Source organism: Pinus tabuliformis, chromosome 7, assembly GCF_031772625.1.
Source record: "Pinus tabuliformis cultivar Carrire ecotype Pingquan chromosome 7, CPIR1, whole genome shotgun sequence".
Lineage (NCBI taxonomy): Eukaryota > Viridiplantae > Streptophyta > Pinopsida > Pinales > Pinaceae > Pinus > Pinus tabuliformis.
In genome coordinates, this window is record NC_142293.1 from 1,281,272,292 (window position 1) to 1,281,295,661 (window position 23,370).

At 36.3% G+C, this 23,370-nt stretch overlaps 1 protein-coding gene across 1 annotated transcript; it reads right to left on the reverse strand.

Annotated features, from left to right (window-relative positions):
* Positions 1-2,974: 2,974 nt before the first annotated feature.
* Positions 2,975-3,547, reverse strand: LOC149252180 (uncharacterized). Its single transcript, XM_089454091.1, has one exon. It carries the CDS (start codon positions 3,545-3,547, stop codon positions 2,975-2,977), a length of 573 nt encoding a protein of 190 aa, XP_089310217.1.
* Between the last annotated feature and the right edge of the window lie 19,823 nt (positions 3,548-23,370).

The following is a 23,370-nucleotide window of genomic DNA, read 5'->3' on the forward strand; positions in this document are numbered from 1 at the left end:
TATAAGATGCCAAAACCTAAGGTTCCTTGTATATACCTTAGCACTCCTTTTATTGCAACCTAATGGTTCTCATGAGGCTGAGACATATACTGGATCAATACGCTGACTGCATAAGCTAAATCAAGCCTAATTGTAGTCAAATAAATGAGACTCCCAACCAACTTTCTCTACAACATTGTGTCTGCCTCTTTTGAACCATGATTAACTTGTAATTTGTTGTTCTATTGGAGTGGTACAAATACAGCTTTACATTGATCAACTTTAAACTTGTTCAACAAAATCTTGACATACTTACCTTGGGATAAGAAATTATGGCTTGAATCTCTCCAGAGTTCTAAGCCCAAACAGTAATGCAGTTCTCCAAGGTCTTTCGTTTCGAACATCTGTGATAAATGCTACTTGAATTCTTTAATGAGTTTGTCTGCATTTACTATCATAATCATATCATCTACATACAAAAAAATCAATACAATCCTCCCCTCATCATCATACACATTATACAAGTTAGGATAATTTTTGCTCCTGATATACCCACGCTTAAGAAAGAATGAATCTATTTTGTCATACCAGGATCTGGGAGCTTGTTTTAGTCCATATAAATCCTTCTTTAATTTGTAGACTAAATGCTCTTCCTCTTTCTTGACAAATCCCTCTAGTTGCATTAGATATACTTCTTCTATCAGATCTCCATTTAAGAAAGCAGAATTTACATCTAGTTGGTGTATTTTCCAGTGTTGTTTAGTATCAAATGCAATAATCATTCTAATTGTGTTTAATTTAGCTATCGGGGTGAAGGTTTCCTCATAATCTATACCTTCATTTTGGGAATACCCCTTTGCGACCAACCTAGCTTTATATTTATCTATAGTTTCAACTGCTCTAAACTTTAATTTGTATAGCCATCTGCAACCTATGGATTGTTTTCCTTCAGGAAGCTGAACTAAATCCCAAGTATTATTTTTAATGATAGATTCATATTCCTCCTGCATTGCTTCTCTCCATTCATTACTTTGACTACCTTCATTAAAATTAGAAGGTTCAACAATGTTCAACATACCAGTAATGAGTGCATGATCCCTGTATCTGGTTGGCAATTGTATCTGCCTACTTGATCTTCTGAGTGGTGGAGTGGCTTCCAACTTGTTTTGATCTCCCCTCTCCGGACTAGTTTCAAACTTGATTTGATCAACCAATTCTACTTTCTCTTGCTACTCTTGTTGTTGTTGTTGTTGTTGTTGTTGTTGCTCACTAGCCCATGTTTCATCACCTTCTTCTGAGAGTAAAGGCACATGTAATTCTTCATCACTGCAAATAGGGTTCCCATCATCTACCTGTTCATGAAATACCACATCTCTTCTTGCAAACACCTTGTGAGTCAAAGGATTAAACAACTTATAAGCCTTAAACTCACTGCAGTATCCAACAAAAGTACACTTAATGGCTTTTGAATCTAACTTCTTCCTATCTTCTTTCGAGACATGAGAAAAAGTCATACATCCAAAGAATCTAAGATGACTTACTTCAGGCTTGAAGCCGAACAATGGTTCGAAAGTAGTTTAATAATTCAAACACTTAGTAGGACTCCTATTCTTAAGATACACTACAATGTTTATAGCTTCTTCCTAGAAACCATTGGTCAGATTATTACCTTTCAACATACTGTAGGAACACTCCACGAGGGTTCTATTTTTCCTTTCTGCAACCCCGTTTTGCTAAGGAGTGTAAGGTGTTGTGAACCGCTACTCTATTCTGTGTTCTTTGCAGTATTTGATGAAGTCACCCTTCATGATTTCCCCACCTTGGTTTGATTGAAGAATTTTTATGAACTTTCATGTTTGCTTCTGAATCATACTTCTGAATTGCTTGAAGTATTCAAAAGCATGACTTTTTTGCCTGAGGAAATGCACCGAGGTGAACCCTGTACATTCAACAACAAAAATAAGAAAATAGTAGGCCCCTCCTAACGACCTTGTCTGCATTGGCCTACATAGATCAGTTTGTACAAGTTCAAGTATATCCCTCTGTTTTCTATCAACAATATCAGGAAATTCATTTCTATGTAATTTGGCAAGGGCACATGCTTCACAATCAACATTCATACTCTTCAAAACAGGAATACCATTCACCATACCTTTTTTATGAAGAAGTGGTAGGTCACTAAAGTTTATATGCCCAAATCTCTGATGCCAGATATTCTCTACAGAAACGACTGATGATGACAACACTTGTTGTGACACACTTTTGACATCTAGTTTATATAATCATCCTACACATGCACCTATTTCAATGGAATTCATCTAATCCAGCATGTCTTTAATTACATAATGAGATTTAAAGAACTCTACCTTAAGATCTTGATATGTTATTCTAGATATAGAGATCAAGTTCTTTTTTTATCCCGAGTATATACATAACATCATGAATATGCCTAATGTTTCCATCAGGTAGTACGACAAGGACATCACTATATCCCTTGATTTCATACCCTGTATCATGTCCGAGGTACACCTTAGTACCAATGCTAGATTCTCTGAAATTTTGAAACTATCGCCTCTTACCTATCATATGGGAGGAGGTTCTTGAGTCCACGAACCAAATTTCTAGTTCATCCTCCTTAATTGACGGCGCAAAATCAAATACAAGAAATTTGATATTCGAATTTTGATCTGCATCAGCCAGATGGCATACATGCTTCTTGTGTCACTGTTGAACTTGATCAAACTTTTTCTTCTGAAAATGTTTAGCCATATGACCAAATTTACCGCAATAAAAACATTTTGGTCTTGAATCACTTCTGTTTGGAGACATACCTTGAGATGGAGGTGGCTTTCTTCATGGGGTTCCTCCGCTTTTGTGTGATGCATTTGTCTTTCGTCTGAAGGTCTTCTTCTTTGCCATTGGGGCAAGATCTGAGCTTTGGGGTTTCAGGGTCATCCATCTTTCCTCCTACTTCATTAGGATCCCTGTCAATTATTCAAACATGGGGACTTTTTCTCTCGCGTTCAAATGAGTGATGAACATTTGATAGTCGTTGAGTGATGAACATTTGATAGTCGTTAGTCATACCATTCATGGTAATCGTGACCAAATCAGTGTTTGATATTGTTTTGCCAAAGTCATCTATCTTATTCTTAAGCTCCTTGATATGAGATATGAACGCTGCTACTGATTCATTCTCCTCCATTTTAATGGAGAGAATCTTGCTCTTTAGAAATAGTAGGCGATTTGTGTTCTTGATCTCGTACAAGTCTTTGAGAGTTGTCCAGATGTCTGCTATAGCTTTACAGTCTCGAATGTGAGGAATAATGCAATCTTTCACAGACAATTTCAGCAACACCTTTGCTTTGTTCTCCCTCTTTTCCCAGTCTTGGATTGTTGCTTTTGTTCCACCTATAGCTAGGGTCAGCTTCAATTCATCACCGTTTGTGATCGTCCATGCGTTTTGCCCCTCCAACAAGGTCTGCAACTTAAATTTCCAATTGGAGTAATTGGAAATGTCGAGCTTATTGCTCTCGTTCAGATAGGCCTCTACCATCTCATTGTTCATCTTGATACAAAAAAAAATGACCTGTAGCAAACCAAAACTATCCCAGATGTGAAGAGCAGTCTCAAAACACAAGCTTGACATTCAATTTAAAAAGAAACATGCCCCAAATGAATTTGAAAAAAGACATGGCCCTTTGTTTCTTCTTTTTTTTTTTTTAACTCTTATTGAAAAAAAATCTCTTCGCTTTTAAACATATGCAACAATTTGATCTCAAAACCTTTTTTTTTTAAATATTACACTGTTGCTCCTTCTTCAATTGGGAAATAAGCTCTCAGATCTAGCTCACGCACCCCGAATTATTTTTTTTAAATAACATTGAACCCAAATGAAGAAAAATTCTGAGGGCCTTACACTATTTTCGACCTCCAATTATCAAATACCACCGTTTTAGGCCTCCAACACCACCGTTACGGCCTCTTCTTTTGTGAGTAGGGCGGGCTGTTGTGGATTCGTATCCTGCACTTGGAGCATGACCATGCATCTAGCATGCAACACCACGCTTCCGCTGCGCCTCACACCATGCTTCCTAGGCCTCCACCGATCGACAAGACCCTTCTTCTTTGTGCAACACGCACATGGAGGTACGCTGCTCCAGCAAGTCTCCACATGACTCGGCCTCCCAGCAGCCTTCGACCTTCATGAATATGCATTCACGCAACGCTTGCCACAATGCTGCTCTCGCCTCCACGCAACATTTTCTCAACGGTCCACCGTATCCAATACCACGGTATTCCGGCCTCCGGTTTTGTGAGCACAAGAAAAAAATAGAAATGACGCAGCACCGCTTCAAGTTACCGCACCTTCACAGGCAAGAGCAACACCCTCAGCGGACACCACCGATTCTCCACACCAACGCGTCTTTCTCCAACAAATCTGAGCAGATCTGAACACACAGCCCTGAAAGTTGTTCGGCCCAACAACAGAAGAAATTTCATCGTCGGCACCTGGGCCACTCCTCCGTCAGCCACCACATAGTAAGCCACTCCTCTGTCAGCCACCGCACAGTGCTCGACCCGCAGCTCACTCCTCCAGCTCGGCCTCCCAGCAGAACGCAGTCACAAAATCACAGTTCTCAGACAATCGCGACTTCTGCTCGCACATCTGCAATATTAGGGAACGATGGATGGAATCGTCAAACAACAATCATCGCTTGTTTACCCTTCAAATCCATGATGGTCAGCGCACTCTTTCCTTAATAAAGGACGATGATCCCTGAGAATTAAATTTTAAAAATGTGTTGCTTCTCGGCCTTCTCACCATGTGAGATTTCTTCACACCCGCTCCTCATTTAGTGATTCGCAGGCACTCTCAAACCTGCAGCTCTGATACTATGTTAAACACTAAAGAATCAATTTTATTGATTAATTGGACAGTTCACAGGTTTGGAGCTCCATCTCAGGATTCCCTCTAGCAGAACGCTCTCCGTTGAATCATCTTACAATTAAAAATATATATAGTGTTCACATATTTAGGAAAGTTAGAATAGCTGTGTAAGAATTAGGAACTAATTCCTAATCTAAAACTCTAGTGAACTGAATCTCGCTAGATTTACATATTCTCCATTATCTTCAACATAAGATAAATCATAAGAAAAAAAAAAATTGACTCAGACACGACATGTACAAAAATTTGGACCCTTTAAACATCATCACATCAAATTATCCTGGGTCAAAATCTCATTATCGAGTGGAAGTGAAGTGAAACACTTGAGCTTAAGAGCAACTGAGCACTACAAGTTTTTTCGTCTCCACCAATTGGCCCTAGATATGGCATCATTTGTAGTAATCACTCATATGACAAGTAAAGTCTTCCAAATTACTGAGTCTCATTCCACTACAAGATATGTTTGTGATAAAATCATCCCACTGAAAGGCCGAAGATTCCCCATAGGCCGCCGTCAACAAAATGCTTCCACCTACCATTTTTTTAGTTAAAAGATATAGGCAAGAAGACGTGTGTAAGGATATAAATGCGTCGGGCATTGAAAATGAGAGAATACTAAAGAAACATATGGATTCCAAATGGAATCGCCATTAAGATTTAAATGAAAAGGTTTCATGCACTAGATAATATCTTTTTATATTTTTCATAAGATAAGATCATTTTATTTAGTTGCATCGACGTCTAATATTATTACAACCTTAGCCCGTCTCCACATATACATGTAATGTGGGGAATTAAGAGATGGATACGTTGTTCGCAACTATGTTTTTTTGGTTAGTTTTTGTGTTCGAATTCGATGACTTTAAAACCTGATAGTTAAAGTTTTTGAAAATAAAATTAGGTATTGAATTTAGAATTCTAAAATATATATAGTTAAAAATCACTATAATTTGTATTGATGATGATGAATAACATCCATTAAGACCAATGTGTTCTTTATCAAATAAATTTCAGAATAATCACATCATTGTTTTGCAATCGATGTTTCGAACCATCTATTGTGGTTCATCTTCAACACAAGGATGAAAAACTAGATCGGTATAAATGGCAGACATGCCCCATGAGCAAGAAGTAAATTAAAAAATTTAGTTATAAAAAGAACGTTAGAGATTGGTTAGGTCAAAATAATATTAAAGAAGTAAATTAGTTAAGAAAGATATTAAATAATAATATAAAAATAATAAAATAACTATTAATATTAAACATAAATAATCCTTAAAAAAAATAATTTAATTAAATAGAAAAAAAATAAAAAACAAATAAATAAAATAATTTAAATATTACTATTCTAAAAAAAATCAATAAAATATAATACAATTAAAAAAAATAATGTTAATCATAATATTAATAATGTGGTCTATCAAAGCTTAAAAAATTAAGATATTAATTGAGTTTTTTTAATATTGTATTTTATAAGATTGAAAAGAAGAAAGAAAATAATTTCTAAATCACAATATTTTTGTTAACTTAACAAGTTAAAAAGGTTGGTATTGTGGCAAATATTTTAAAACTTAGAACAAATGTGTGTAAGCACTAGGCAATCAAGGTGACAAAAAAAAATTCATTTTCAACCCTCTAAATATAACAAGGGTGATAGAATCTTTTGTCCCAAGGTGTTTTGGAATTTACCAATGCCCAATTTCACTTTGAAGCTCAGGAGAATTAGTTATTATCTTTTCAATGCTCATTTTCTTCTAATTAGCACTCTCAAGACAAAAAGATAATTATGGTTACCGGGATTAGGGTTGATCACCTCCTTATAATACCTTAAGTCATTTTCCACTCTATACCCTTATTATCTCACAACTTATCCTTTGAGCTAATAATATTTTTAATATTATACTTATTCTCCAATATTATTTCTTCCTTCAACCCATTGTCTACTTAAAACTAAAAACCCTATACCAACTTCATTTCAACTATAGGTGAAGGTTTTGACTAGAATTAAAAGAAATTATAAAAAATTAATTTAATTTTTATATATATAAAAAATAATATATATATATATTTTTAATACACATATTTTTTAATATATTTATCTTTTAGATAAGACCTAAGATTCTTTTAATATTTTTTTTTTTGCTATTTCTTAATAAATTTCCCACGTGATAATGATTTTTAAAATTTTTGATAAGATATGATCGAATTTTTATCTTATCTCATTTTGTTGACGTCTAATTTCATGGTGACGTTAGCTGGTTTCCACTTATTCATTGAATTTGGGGAATTAAACTTGACATTCTAAAAAAATGAAAACTAGAATGAATGTGTGCATGAATGCTAAAAATTGCTGTATCTTATGTTGATGATCGTGATATATGGTCTCTCACATTAAAAAGTTAAAATATCAATTGAGAGTGTTTAATTGAGAGTGTTTAATATTTTATTTATATAATTGATAATAGAGAGGAGAAGTATTATTAAATCGTAATAGTTTTGTTGATTTGAGAAGTAATTAAGTTTGTTAGTTTCATTCATATATATATATTTTGAAAATTAGAATAGATGTGCCTAAGAGTTGTGAAATCTAAGAGAGTGTTTTTCACTTTCAACCCCCTTAGTATCTTAAAGGTGGTACACTATGTTTTGGGAATTGACTAATGGTTCACTTGGAAGATTATTTTAATTAATTCTTATATTGGCAATATTCATTTTATTCTTAGCACTTCTCAGAAAATAAATTATAGTTATTAAGATTGGGGTTGATGAACTTTTTATATAACTTAGTTTTATTTTTTACTTTAACTTTTTATCATCCCACAACTTATCCTTAAATTTGGAAGTAATAGCATTTTTAATATTATCCTTTTTATCTACGATGACCTCATTCTTTATAGCCCAATGGTCTAGCCAAGACTCAGCATCTTTATGGGCTTATGTGGGAATTCGAAATTTTGACTAAGGTTAAAATCAATTTTGAGATTTCGTTATATATATATATATATATAATTTTGTATTTTATTGAAACTTAACTTTATATATATTCCAAAATAATAAATGATTACAAAAATTTAATAATATATATTTTATATATATATATATATATATATATATATATATATATATATATAATTGAAATATTATACTTTTGTTAGTTTTATTACAATTTTTTATAAATACATAAATTTATGTAAAAAAAAAATTTCACTGAAACGGGTATGTTTTATTAATTTGAGGAATAGATTGGACTCACGCCATGGCAGCCATCATTACATTACTTCTATTTCTGTTTCTTATGCTGATACAATATTCAGGATCCTCATGGATTACAGGGGTGATAAGAGCTTTCGCCATTTATGAGGAGTTGTCCTTTCCCAAGCGTGCAGCCTTTGTTCGCCATCAGATCTGCTTCACTGTTCAGGCTTCTGAGAATATGGAGGAATTTGTAGGAGTCAAAGTCAAGCAGGACACTCTTTAATCTGTTCAGAGATTTGTTGAGACTTGCATTGTTAAACAGTTTGCCCGTGTTTAAATTTTTTATTAAGATCTCTGAGTCTCCAAAGGCTTGGAATTCTTTGTCACCTCTATCTCTAGCTATTTGACAAGCTATAAGGAGACCTTGAATCTCTGCCTGGTTGTTGGTTTTCTGCCCGATGCCCCAGCAAAAACTGTCCCTTCTTGTGCCATCCGGGGCATAGATGACCCCTCCGGCTCCTGCTGTCCCAGGGTTGCCTTTGGAGGCTCCGTCAAAGAAAATCGTGGTTATTTTTTGTTGTCGCCACCATTCTTGGAAGTTGACTTCAGAGTCTCTTTTGCGCCATTCCGGATTCACTGAATGAGGGGCTGTTAACTGCTTCCGAGAATGGGGGGAGAGGGGGCCCAACCACCTCTCTTCTTCGGGGAGGAGCAAAGAGTCTTCTGGAAAATATTGTTGTTGGACTGCTTCAAGGAGAAGGGATTTGGCCTTTACCGCTGCCATGAAAGGAGTTTGTAGCCTATCATTGAATATCAAGTCATTCCGGGTCAACCAAATCTGCCAGCATACGAACTTCGAGATAGCGTTCCAGACTTTTCTCCAAAAGGATTTTGTTGGGAATTTTGCTGGGGTAGCATTGATTCCATGAGTCGAATAGATCAGCAACAGAGTTATGAGAGGGGGCTGGGATTTGTAACTCTTGTAGAATGAGACCCCATACTTCTTTGGCAAACTTGCATTCCATAAAGAGATGCCTGGCTGTTTCTGAGCTACTTCTACACAACTCGCATCTATATGGCCCAGCTATGCTTTTTTTCATCAAATTGTCTCCAGTTAACAACTTGTTGTGGACCAGCGTCCAAAAGAAGAAGTTTACTTTAGGTAGAGCTAGCGGTTCCCAAAATTTCTTCCAGAATTCTGGCGGTTTACTACTGTTCCTGTTTGGTTGAAGGGCATTATAAGCTGCAGCTGTTGTATAAATTCCAGATCGCCCCCATCCCCAGCTATCCTTCATCTTTCTATTCACTAGGGCCACTTCCTCTAACAGTTCTTCGAGGACGCACTTCTGCTGATTTAGTCGCTCTGGAACTCCAAAAAAATCCCAGCCTTGCCAGTCATCATGGCAATCCCAGTTTGACAGATCATAAAGACTTTTTATACCTGCGCGTTCAAGCCAGCATTTTAACTCTGCTATTTCATCTATTTCCGCAAGGGGGTCACGATTCATTATTCTGTCATGCCACAAGTTTATGTGTTTGCCACTCCCTGGGATCTTGTACGCGTTGCGCATGTAGAAACTCAAAGTTTTACTACATAATTTCCATACCTGGGAGCTGTAATTTGAATGAGCTGTCTGAATATTTCTGAGCGGCACGTTTTGAGCGTATTTTGTTTTCAGCATGTCGCAGACAGGGTGTTTGGGCTCTTTGAAAAGCTTCCAAATAATTTTGCCTCCCAACGCCAGATTGGCTAATGCTGGATCACGAATTTGGAGGCCTCCTTCAGAGATTGGGCACTTGACCACGTCCCATTTCACTAAATGAAACTTGTTTTGATTTCCTTTCCCCCCCTTCCAGAGGAAGTCCCAAAGAATTTTAGAGATTTGGTCTGTTACGCTTTTAGGGGCGAGAAGGAAGGCTGCTTGGTAGATTGGGAGCGCCGATAAGACAGTCTTGATCAGGATGACTTTTCCTGCTTTTGTGAGCCAATATCCTCCCCAAACTGTAATTTTTGTTTTGATTTTGCTGATGATTTCAGACCACAACGACCTCTTGTTGAAGCCGTTTGTGATGGGAAGACCAAGGTATTTAATCTTTTCCCATTTAGCATGTCCTTTAAAGCCAAGCAGATTGGAGATACTTGTGAGCTCTTGCTGCCCAATGTTCCAGCCATAGACTTCGCTTTTTTTCATTGATAGAGGCTCCCGAGACCCTGCAATAGCAATTGAGAACAGAGTCAAAGGCTTTGGCTATTCTAACTGAGGCACCTCCCAGGAGGAGGGAGTCGTCCGCGAAGAGAGCATGGTTCTGAGCTGGGGAAGAAGAGGAGGGTTTGAGGCCAGGGAGGGAGCCTGAGACTTTTTCAGCTGATAGCTTTCTACTGAGGGAGTCCGCCATCAGGATGTATAGGAAAGGAGAGAGCGGGCATCCTTACCTGAGACCTCTCTGAGCTTGGAAAAAGGAGGTGGGTCGACCGTTTACAAGAGGGGCAATCCAGGGGTTGTGGGTGCAGGCAGTGATAAGATTGACAAAATGAGGGGAGAAGCCAAAGGAGAGGAGGACTTTGTAAAGGAAGGAGCGATTGACACGGTCAAAGGCATTGGCCATATCAAGTTTTATCAGCATACCTTTTTCTTTACGCTGATTGCTTGAATGGATTATCTCCTGCACCTGGATGACATTATCCAAGATGTGCCTGCCTTCTACAAAGCCACCTTGATTGCTAGAGATCAGCCTGTTGAGCAGTGGCTTGATCCTGTTGGCTAGAAGCTTTGCCAGAATTTTGTATGAGGCGTTACAGAGCGATATTGGCCTGAATCTGGTGAATGTTTCTGGATTGGTTTCTTTTGGGATGAGGGCGAGATAGGTGGAGTTGGTTCCTCCCCCTACCTTGGCTTTTCCCATGAATCCTTTTACCATCTTTAAGAGATCAGTTTTGATAATGTCCCAGCAGGTCTTATAAAAGTGTATGGTGAATCCGTCAGGCCCTGGGGCCTTGTCCGGATCCATAGACCAAATGACTTTGATGACTTCATCTTCAGTGATGGGGTTGATGAGAATGGAATTGTCTTCAGGGCTGACCAGAAGGGGGATGTTGGAGAGGGGGTCTGCAATTTCCTCCTCATTGACATGGTTACCTATGGTGTAGAGATGTATGAAATGTCTAATGGCTGCTTCTTTTATCTGGCTGAACCCTTTGCAGATCTGCCCCTCTGTGGTTGTTATTTCAAAGATATGGTTTCTGGAGAGTCTTGCTCGATATTGTTAATTTAAATGTGTATAGCATAAATAAAAAATTACCATACCAAAATTGTGAAAATAAAAATAAATAAATAGAAATGGAAGTTAATATTTAAAAACAAATTATTGCTTTATATAAATTAACATCACTATTCCTAGTATTCTCCCAAAACTAGTTTAATTCTTATTGAACTCTTCCTCATTGGCAGGTTTGACAACAGTAATGATTAAGACTTAATTTATCTTTGGGAGGACACTAAGAGTATTATTAAAAAAAAAAATAAAAATGTATTATATATATGTATATCTATATATATATATATATGTATATCTATATATATATATATATATATATATATATATATATATATATATAGATATACATATATATATATATATATATAGATATAGATATTTTAAATATTTTAATATTTAAATTTTATCTCATTTATTATTTTAGAATATATAAGTATATGTGTGTTAATTTTTTATTTATATAGTAGAAACTTAAATTAAATATAAATTTTATATATTCATAAAGAGTTATAATAAAACTGTAATTGCAGAATTTAGCTTTCTGTGATCCATATCAAATTTATAGAGAAAATTTTTGGGTAAAAATCACATCATATTTTATTTGTCTACGCGTTTGGAACCAACCAGTGTGGTTCATCGTAAGGACAAGTTGAAAAACTAGCTCATGGTTACAGGATAAATAGAGAGAGCAGATCATTCAATGACAATATTTGGACAGGCAAACGAGACAAGATGAGGGGATAGGAAAATAATTAATGAATTAAAAAAATAATAAGTTATTTTAGTTATGTTTATTTTCATTTGTACTCTTTGTAGAAATCACTAGACTTATTTTTATTCATATTATTAAATCTATGTCATCCACATCAAAACTTAAATTATTATTATGACAATATTCATTAATTTTAATATAGATGACAAATGAAAAATTAGTAGTTGTTGGATTCCCGTTTTTTCTTTTTAATTCTTTTCTCCGTTTTTGTGTGGGCCAAAATTAGTAGTTGTTGGATTCCCATTCTTTCTTTTTAATTTTTTTCTCCATTTTTTTGGGCTTTTTCTCTCGTTTCTTTTTTTTTCCCTGTTTGTATTTTCTTATGATTTCTTCCAACTTTATCTTAAGAAGTTATATTTTCCGGTATTTCTTCTTGGAATAATGTTTATTATTTTATTATTCCCTTCCCTAAAATATGAATTTGTTATAATCCTATTTAAATAATAATAATAATAATAAATTTTCCTTTTCCTTTCCAAGTCAAATATAGTTGTTTTCTTCAGATAGTTAGGATGGCCTCTCTTGTCTTGAAGATAAACTACACTTGTTCATTCGAAACCACATTGGTTGGTTCGAAAGGCATCGAACAAAATGTGCCCAAACTATTACATATAGTGGATTAGAGTATGTTAAACATATTCTTAGAATATAGGAATTTCTAACCAACAAACTCTAATTAAGACAAAGAGTTATAATAACACATAATTGGTTCCAATCATAGGAGAATATTCTAGACATTTCTCCATTATTCCAACACTCCCTCTTAACGGATAAATGTGTTTTCTACCACACCCAATAAATTCCTACATACTTCAATATTTTCCTTTAAGAGACTTTGTAAAGTTGTGAGCCATATTTCCATTAGTATTACAAAAAATTAAATAAATTTCCTTAGACTACATATTTTCCCTAACAAAATGATAATGTGTCTCGATATGTTTTCATCTTGTGTGATACACAATATTGTTGGTTAGTGTGATGGTGCCTTGGCGTAACAACCCTCTGTTTTATGTAATACTCCATTTCTATCATGCCATACCTAATCTAAGATTAAGCTGTAACAAAAAATCTAGGTCGAAGGTGTAATAATGAAAGTAAATTCTTCATTATTAAATAAATAAAGATAGTGTAATCTCTTGGAAAACAAGACACCAAGAGATGATATTCTTGCTAAATGAAATCCTTTTGGTGAATGGGAAGGAATAATTTTTTCATGTTAAGAATTCTAGATCAAATTATAAATAACCTTAACGGAATGGGAGATAAATATCCATTAAGTTGCTTAGCTTGAGAAAGATGTTAAGTTTAAGTAAAACATAAAAGCCTTGCAAGAGAGATAGACAAGCTTTTATGGGAAAAGACATTGCAATCACGTTTTTCATGTATTTCTCATTTTTCATGTAGAAGGGTTCATCGAAAGTATGAAACATGGCTGCTCCTTGGACGAGGAATCAAATTCTGCATCTAACAAGTGTTGCTGCTCGAAATTTGAGCAAATCGATAGGGAGATAAGTTGAAAATACTTGTTGAAAAAATAGTCTTTTTTGTTTTCCCTCAAACATTTTATGATGTAATCTAATATTATTTTATTATTTCCACTATTATTTTATAATTTCCCTAAGAGGCCCATTTTATACCTCAAAATAATCATAATGGTTGGGGGTGCACTGATTCTATAAATTAGGGAAAACAAAAGAGAATATCGAAGCTTCCCCTTCCACAAGCTTCCAAGATTCATTGTAACTATTTACCTCAGATAAATAACTTGAATCCTATCCTATCCTATCCTACCTTGGAGATTTCATCCCTCATCCCTTGAGCTCATCCTCCCATCAAGAGTCGACCTGAAGCTGATATTGGTAAAAGGATAAGCATTCATGAACTACCTCCTTCACCTATATATTTACTACCATCCATAAGAAAGAGGTTGGATTTTGGAGAGTGATTCTACCCTGATGTTGTTGATGTAAGGGATATATTTCCATGCATTACGGTAATTAGAGCTTCACTTTGTGACAAGGAAAGGACAAGTCAACAGGGAGGAGCTCCTCTATGACATCAACATGTATTTTTGGTTGTAACTTACTCCATCTCTATTAATGCAAAGGTTTCTTTGCTTTCGTACATATGATGTTATGGTTTCATGTATTTCGATACTATGTTGATCTATTGAATAAAGTTATTAGAATATTCTATATAGAATATGAAGATCATTGGCTTGTTTTTTCTAACTATGTAGGTTCTAATTATAGTGATTAGAGCTAGAATTGGACAATACAAGCCAAGGAAGTAGTGAAGTATATGACAAATTCTAGGTAGGCTTCATCTCATTATCTTTTTAATTTAAGGAAAAAATTAGTCCCTTTATCTTTATATTGTTCTAGGTCAGTCCACCAGGCCTAGGAAAGATATTTCTATCCATAGTCACATATTTTTCATAACACTTACCATCCTTCTCTAATTATGTCTATTTGGATCTTACCTCCAATATCTTATGGAATAAACGGGTTCTCCATATTTTTTGATAAAGTCTTGCACATACTATTTTTGAAAAGTGCACTAAGGATCAAGTAAATGATACATAGCTTAATTGTATTTTAATGAGAATGAACTAATCATTGCTCCCTTCTATGTACGGAAATTTCACTTCATAACGTTAACATTCTCCACTACCCATCTAACCATATTTTTATAAGGAATAAGTTGGTACCTCGTTGCAATTCTCTGTCAGAGGAAATTCATTGCATCTTGAGGGGTTGTCTCTAGCGTAGGCATTTTCGTATCCACTATGAATATCCTCACTCTAACTTGAGCCCCTTCATCTTACAAAATATTTGTACGTATTCTCTAATGCACAATTCCATGAGTCTTTGGTACAAACTATGTCTCAAAAAGTCCCGCACCTGAAAGCTTTTTGTCTACCTATCCCCTTGTATGGGCCCTAGGATTCAGCCATAGGAGATTTATTTTTAGATTTTTCCTTCTTCATTTTGTCTTGGAAGACAACCTCACGACCTTGTGTCAATCTAGGAGATAACTCATTAGATGAAGAAGCAAGAGAACATGGAATATCTCCATCGCAAGTGGATGCATTGTGAATGCTAGGAAACAAGGGAAAGTGAGGTGAAGGGGAAGTTTCGATATGAACATCTTCTTTGACCGAAGCATATTATAGATTCAAACTAAGATTTTCATGCATAACTGAAAGATTACTTGATGTGCTTGGCCATCCGTGACAACCTACAGAAGAATTGGATTGATTACTACCCAAGGCTGGGGGTTGATTGGAATAATTTATTGTGCTATATTTTCCATCGATATTAGAAGATTGAGAATTGTTCAAGAATGGAAACTCATTGTTTTTGCGTGGAAAATTTCGAAACAAAGAGGGAAATATAATAATGTACTTACCTTTCTACCCCTTTACCTGCGAAATGTGACTTCCTTGTGCCTAATCGGAATTTGAGCCAGCAACTTGAGAATAAAGAGAATGTGAAAAACTAGCTGGTGAAGTAGATTGCTCAAGCGAGTCATGGTAGAAGGAGTCGTGACCTGTAGATGATAGAGCACAACAAAGATTTAGATCAAATTCGAGACTTGAGTTATGAACATTGACATCCTCTTGCAGGATGGAGGAGTGGGTTTTCATCATAGGCTTTGTGAGCCATTCTTGAATATCCTCCATTTTAGTGGGGGATAAATGATGATATGCACTAGAGATTTGATTAACATATTTCCCAGTTTCATGATCACCGTAAGGAGGAACCCACATTGGGGTTGGAGAAGTAGGAGGAAAAGGAACAAAAGGGGTAGTGGGCTCCTCCTTTGTGATTTGAGGTGCCTCATGATTCACAAGAGTTAGGGAAGAAAAAAAACGGAGGTTCATGTTCACCGTGTGAATAGACAAGAACCAAGTGCTCAAACTCTTGTTTCAAGAAATCCTTGTTCAAATATTCTTCCATAATTTCACAACAAAGATGAAGGAATCGAGCAGAAAAATTCTCAACTGATTCATTAGGCTCCATTATTAAGATATTGATTCTTCCACAAACATCTCGGTAGTTATACTTATTGAAGGTTTGATGGAGATCCCTGAAGAAAGGATGAAGGGAATGGACAAAAAAGGGTGGTAAGGTGTGGTACCACTGATTAACATGACCTTGAAGGGTGAGGAAGAAAAGAACACAAGACAACTCTTCATTATCGATTTCGTAAGGTTCACAAAATTGAAGAAAACTGGAAATGTTCTTGGTTATGGACATTTCATCCTGACCATTAAACTTTAACTAGGACAAGTGATCAAGAAGCTCATCGGGGGTGAAAATTGATAAAGGGAAAAATTGGAGAAAAACCTTGGGACTATGGTTCGTGTATTAGCCATTTTAGATAAGAGATTCAAACTAAATGCAATGGGATCAGCTTGACATCTAGCCCTCCTTATAGTGTCGTTTTGTTGACAGTGCTGGAAATCTATCAACCAAGGCGATCTCCCTGATATGAAGTCCTAACTACACTTCACACCATTTGGTGTAGGAGTCCCATCTGGTATAAAGGCTTATTTTCCATATACATAGATATTTTCCTTGGCTCTAGCTACCAGCATGTGAGAGTGGTGCAATGATATCTTTGAACAACAAGGTAAGTGTGTCTAGTGAGTGTGCAATGCAATGGTGTCAAGGTTTTCTTACTACAAAGGGGGGGGGTGAGATTCTAAGTGAAAGGTAATAGTACCACCCAAGAAGAGACACATGGGAACGAGGCAGGTTTGTCTAAAATCTGGCGGAATAGTCCAGAACATATGTGGCAGTTGTTAAAACCAAAGTACATAGAAAGATCCATCCACCATCCAGCGGAATAGTGCACAATGAATGTGAAAGCCATTATAACCAATGAGTGAGAAAGTTCTGTCTAGTATCATGTGAAGTAGTCCAGAAGGATGAGACAGTAGTGATAACTAATACAACACATTCCCAACAAGGTAAGCACTAAAACAACCAAAATAGTTCAACTATCTTACTACATTTGAGACAAACATGAATTACAAATGCTCATAATAGTCTCACAGACATCCACAAGTCATGCATGGAAACATGTTGGCCTGAAGAAGCATTTGTATTAAGAAAAAGATCCAAGACACATATTTACATCATACATCGCTAGCCTGAGTAGTAGGACATTAGAGCCACTCCTTGCTCAAAGAACTGACTCAAAATGTATATGCTTTGTGAGAGGAGAAAAGGTGAAAAGTACTTTTATCATACAATGAGAGGGTATATATAACCAAGGGGTCATGCTTGACCCTTGTAACTCTTTGATTACCCTCATGATTATTCAACTTCTTATGAATTTTCAACTGACATGAGTCTTCATATTCATGTTTGTCCATTTTACTTCCACCTTACATTACATTCGATTTACAATAGACATGGATCATAATAGTGATGTGGCCTTTGAAAACTCATGACATGACTTGACATGACACTGCTAACATGGACTAGCGTATTGAGGTACAAATGTCAAGACACTCTTGCTGTTGTGTGATAGATGTGTTCTTAGATATGTTTTCTCTTCTCCTCTGCATAGCTTGATGATGTAGGGTCTTCAATGATATTTGGTATTGAGGGGTGTTTTTATGCATGTGTTCCCTTTGCTTGTACTTGATAAGCTTATTTGTTCATCTAGTTGTAAGTGAGTCTTCTAGCATGTCCACTCCTTCTCATTCTTCATCAACTCATCATGATATAACAATGTACTTGTTCTTGTAATTCACTCATGATGGGGTGAAATCAAATAAAAAACTCCCTAGTCTAAGATGATGCGCTATTATACATAGAATGAGCTTCGGAAAAATGATAGGTAGGGAAAGAGGCCACACTAACTTCACATTGCACAGTTCCAGGTAATAAGGTGGGAGATTGGTCACTGAGACTGTGCACAACACAAATTAGGCTTGGCTAAGGAACTCCCCATCACAATCCTCACTACCGGGAATAATTTCGTAGAGGCCACTGGGAGACAAGATTTGGTAGTTCAGACAGAGAGTGGCGATATCAATATGGGACCCTGGGAGGTAGGTTTGTGTAGTTTTCAGACACAAGGCATGACTGGGTAGTAGAGGGGCATGGGAAGACATGTTTGCGCAGTTCTATAGATCAATGAGTCCCAGTTGAGGGAGGACACAAGGGTACACTTATGCATAGTTTTTGGAGGCAAGGAGGATTAGGTTCGCTACACATTGCGGGGTTCCAGCAGGCCAAGGAGGATGCTTGATAACTGATCTTGTGAAATGTACAGTTGAGGTTAGGCTAAGAGAAGCTACTGTGCAGTTCTGGGATGAAGGCAGTCTCCTTAGATATGGAATTGTGTAATGCAACTGTCCTAGTGGAGAGTGACTGTGTGCTACACAGTTCCAAGAAGCAAGCTTGCATCACTGAGGGTAGAGACTACACAATGTGTATTTCAGTTGGGGTCCAGTGAAAGTGAGTTTCCTGGTCGTGAAGATTTTCGAAAAAATTACCAAGTGTGGGAGGCAAGTGAACCTGTGAGGAACCTGAAAGTGTGATCACACACTTACCATACTTTGATGACACAACAACATAGAGCACTAGAACAAGAAGACAAAGCATTACCCTCTATCAGACTATCCTAAAACAAAGAGTGACAAGTGTGATACTTAAGATAGACTTTAGGATGACCATGAGGACACTTGTACCCTAATGACTAAAACTTGGTGTATAAGTGCGACAGGTGTTTAGATGTGTAGGAAAACTTGTATACACAAAGAATAACCTTCAATATCACTAGAAAGGTTCGCAAACATGACATGACAACCAAACATGCAAAAAGACGACAATTGATCGAATAAGCGAAAGGGAGCAAGACACTCAGAGGAAACGCATCGAATGACTTTCAATGCTTGAAACCATGCCTATCATTGAAGAAATAATTATATGAAAATGATAATCAGTCCTTCATGCTACAATAAGAGGTGTATTCCAAAAATATGTGCTTTGTCTTCCATACTTTCCCCCCAAAGGGTTATGCATTAAATGGAGTCTTCATGCATTCCTAATCTTCTATTATACCCTAGGTTCCTTGGTCTACCTACCTTTCCTCCTCAACTCCTTGAGATTCATTTAGCATGTCATCCTTCTTGGTGGCCATTGACAGACAAAATTGCATAGTTTAAGAAGGTAGTGACTGTTGCGGCATAAGGCCCTTGGAGGACACATCTTTGCAGTTTCAAGATGCAAGGCGCACTGAGTAGCTGAGATGCCTAAGGGAAAAAACTACATAGTTTCTAGAGAAACAGAGTTCTAGCTGAGGGAAGGAAACTTGAGGAAGCCCCTACACAGTTTTGGATGCAAACGAAGGTAGTACTTTCTATGCTTTGTGCAGTTCTAGCAAGGAATGGAAAAGCTTGAGGGTTGCAGATGCCAAGTGCACAATTCAGGAAAGATGGATGAGGCTAGGTTGTTAAGGAAACTCCAGAATTTAGCTAAGCGTAGGATCAGTGGAACTAATGAGAACTTGATTACGATCCCACACTTGAACATTTAGTGATACAACATAGAATACCCAAAACATATATAAACATACTTCACTTAATGCAACAACCTTTGTGGAAGCTTACAACAGGTGCATCTCTAATGATAGAATTTAGGAGGATAAAGGTGACACTTGTGCAAGAGTGTGTGAAATGAGTGTGGAAGATGTCTATGTGATGAGAAAAATCCATTCTCATAAAGATTTCACCTTGAAGGAAAAGAACTTTCCTTTTCATTACAAGTGATAATCCTCATTCCCAAATATGACACATACTATATAAAGATAAAATTGTTAATGACTTTTAAGATTGAAGAGGGGAGCTTGAGGTCGTTAGCTTAATAATAAGTGACTAAGGAACTATTGATCCCAAGATCCACACTAGGCTCTGAAATTTAAGTGTAGGCCAAAATTTTGGAGGGTTTTGTAGCTACTACAACAAGTTACATACAACAAATTGTTTGTTATAGAATATATTCTTGTTGTTTGGAGTTGTGCGCATAAGGTTCGTGTGTGTTTGAACATAGCTTTGATACCAACACAAAAATAGAAGGACATAATTAACAAAGTGATGCAGGTCTCTCTAGTGTGACAATTGCTCACTAAGGAGATTGCACCACAACAATCACTTGTATTCATGAGGCCACCAAACTACTACATATATTAGAATGTGAAATTGAAATTTGAAATTCAATTCATGAATAATATTAATTTTTCATCAAATTTCATGTATGCCCATAAATTTTCAGGGAATGAGAAATTGTTCTTTCTATTAAAGAAGAGAATTACAAATACTAGTATGAAATATAAAAACTTCAAAAAATGTTGGACTTTGTGAGAAAGACTTGAAAATAAGTTTTCTAAGAAAAAACTATCTAAACCAATCACTAACAAAAACATTAAAAACTACCAAAATTTTGAATAGTGCAAATATTTTCCACATAGAACACCCAAACCATTGACATAAGGAAAGTTCAAAGAAGAAGATCATTGAAATTTGTACATATGAGTAGAAAAACTAAATGATATTTAGATTCAGGAGCTAATGATTTGAGGGAACTGAAAGGAGCCTTCTCCACTGAAGTTGGTTATCTTGATATTTCTCCATCAAGGTTGTGCCTTCATCTACCTAGAGACCTCTTTTCGATCAAGCATCCATCCTACAATTTAGTTCTCTATGAATGTACTGGAAAGAGAGCTACTAGAAGTGGACTTTCAATATTTGGATTCTCTGCTACTATTAGATAAGATCTAACACATTTAACTGATGAGTCCCTTTAAGTCATCCCAACACACATTGGGAATATCCTTGAATATGCATTGAAACCACTTTGATAGAATAAAAAACTAGTAGGAGAACCCAGCGCAATGCTAACTATGTTATTCTACTAGAACCTTCTCCACATTCATATCAAGTTGCACCTTTGCATTTCCATGGAAGTTTAGAATTTCTACTAGGTTTTTTTGAAAAAACCACAGTTATTTGCAGAGGAAACTATGGAAGAACTATAAGGCACTGATATATAGGAATATTCTACCTCTGATAGCCATGGTAGAAACCAATAATCTAGGGAATGTTTGATTGAATACTGATGAGACAATCTTCCAAAATAGGTTTATTCATTATTTTCAAGATTCCTCGAGCCACGTAGATAGGAAGGGATTCGTGGTTCTCCATGTGATGGTCCCACCAGAAAATACAAGTCTCAATATTTTTGAGCGGACCTGTAACATGAATGTTGAGGATAATGAGGACTTCTTGCCACATAGCATTAGCTAAGCACATTGGAAGAAAATATGTTTTATAGTTTCAGGCCCTTGTTTACAAAGAACACATACATTTTTCCCTTTAAACCCTTGACATGACAGATCATTCCAAGTTAGAATTTCCTTTTCCAAGCCCCACCAAATGAAGCACTTGAGATTTGGAAGAATGTCCCAATTCCAAATATCTTGGTGCTAACATTTTACTTCTAGAAGAATATGTCCATAATTTATTTCAAATAAATTGGTCATTGTCTAAGGTAATACAAGGATTAAATCAAATTTTTATGCTATCAATATAGAAAATTATTTGACTTCAATGGACTGTAATATTTGAGCCTCATCACATGGCTTCAAATATATCTCTTGAAATAGATCATGAATTGATGGGAAAACAAACCATACTCCAGACCATTTAATTATAAGCTAGCCAAAAGTACAACTAAAAATTAATCAACAAACTATGAATTATTGTTTCAAAGGATAATGCGTAATTAAACAACCTCATGTAAATGAAAAAAGAATGATATTTAAATTTACTCAAAAAAAAATATTGTTGTTTTGAAAAACAAAATTATTTTATTTTTTCATACAATAAAGAAGGGTGAATCATAATATGCTAAATCAAAATTAAATCTTCCGTTTAATACCCAATAACTTACAAATTAAGATATACCAATAACATCCCCGATAGGGGTGAGAAGCAGAGACGATGGAATTCCTGAGGGAACATGAGGGCATTCATGTTAGGCACATGGCCTCAGGTTGGCAGGCTGGCCTCCCTACCCTCCCATAACACCTTGAGTATAGGAGAGAGTAAATTTCAACGTGTCACATTTCATGTTGCCTTGTGTCTTGAGAGTGGTGGCAAGCTGTTACACAGTAATTTGTCACCGACCCTGCATTCCTTAATCTTGGACACTATCGATCCATGTTACTAACATCTATTCTGGTCGATACCTTCCTTGTAATCTCAGGAAGAATGTCTCAGTTCATTATCCCTGAAGCAGACACTTTTTAACCTAATTTTCTGGGTCATCGTGGGTCGATAATTTTCCCACCCGCGAAGATGGTCGAGTTTGCGCTAGCCCTAGTGAAGTCATCTCTTTGACCCTGTGTTGCACCCACGACGAGCTACTTTTGGCAATTTTTTTAAACAACTCATCGAAGCTTCGAGATGAAACTACTTCGTGGGTGGTCCTAGGGCTGTTTGTTGGGTGAGATGAGCTCTTTCCTTTGGGATAGTTCTTCCACCTTTTGTGCAACCTCCCTAAAGGATAACGTCCTCCTCCCATCTCTTATTGAAGCTCTCCCTCCTATAAATTCCTCCTCCATGACTGAGATCAGCTAGCTTGGATGTAACTTGATGTTAGCTAGATGTAATTTGATAGTTTCAAGATTCTAAGAGAGGAGTAGAGGTAGAGAATGTTATTAGAGTGTGGAAGTAGCCTCACATGTAATTTGTCTTGAGAGATGTTTGAGTAGAGTTGGCTTGAGAACTTTCTAGCATCAATCTTTTGGACGAAAGAGAGATTCAATTTTTCCCTTAGGAGATGGTTCACAAGTGAATGCTTACAGAGACATGCTGACAGGACCCTTCGAGGAGACTTACGATGTCAAGGCTCGGTTGTAAATTTTACCTTGATTTATATTAATACAAATCAATAGCTTGTTTCCTATGTCGTATGTTCAATTGTATGTCGATAGCTTGAAGTTCCTTGACTCTTCAAGTAGATTGTTTGGCCTTTTCCTATTGTGTTTGTGTTGTTTCTCTACATGTTGTGTTCAGGTACAAGTGATTAGAAGAACAAGAGCTGGAGTGACAGGATGAGGACTTCATCGAACAATGATCTGAAGGTAGGCCTTCATAACAAAACGTTTCTAAGGA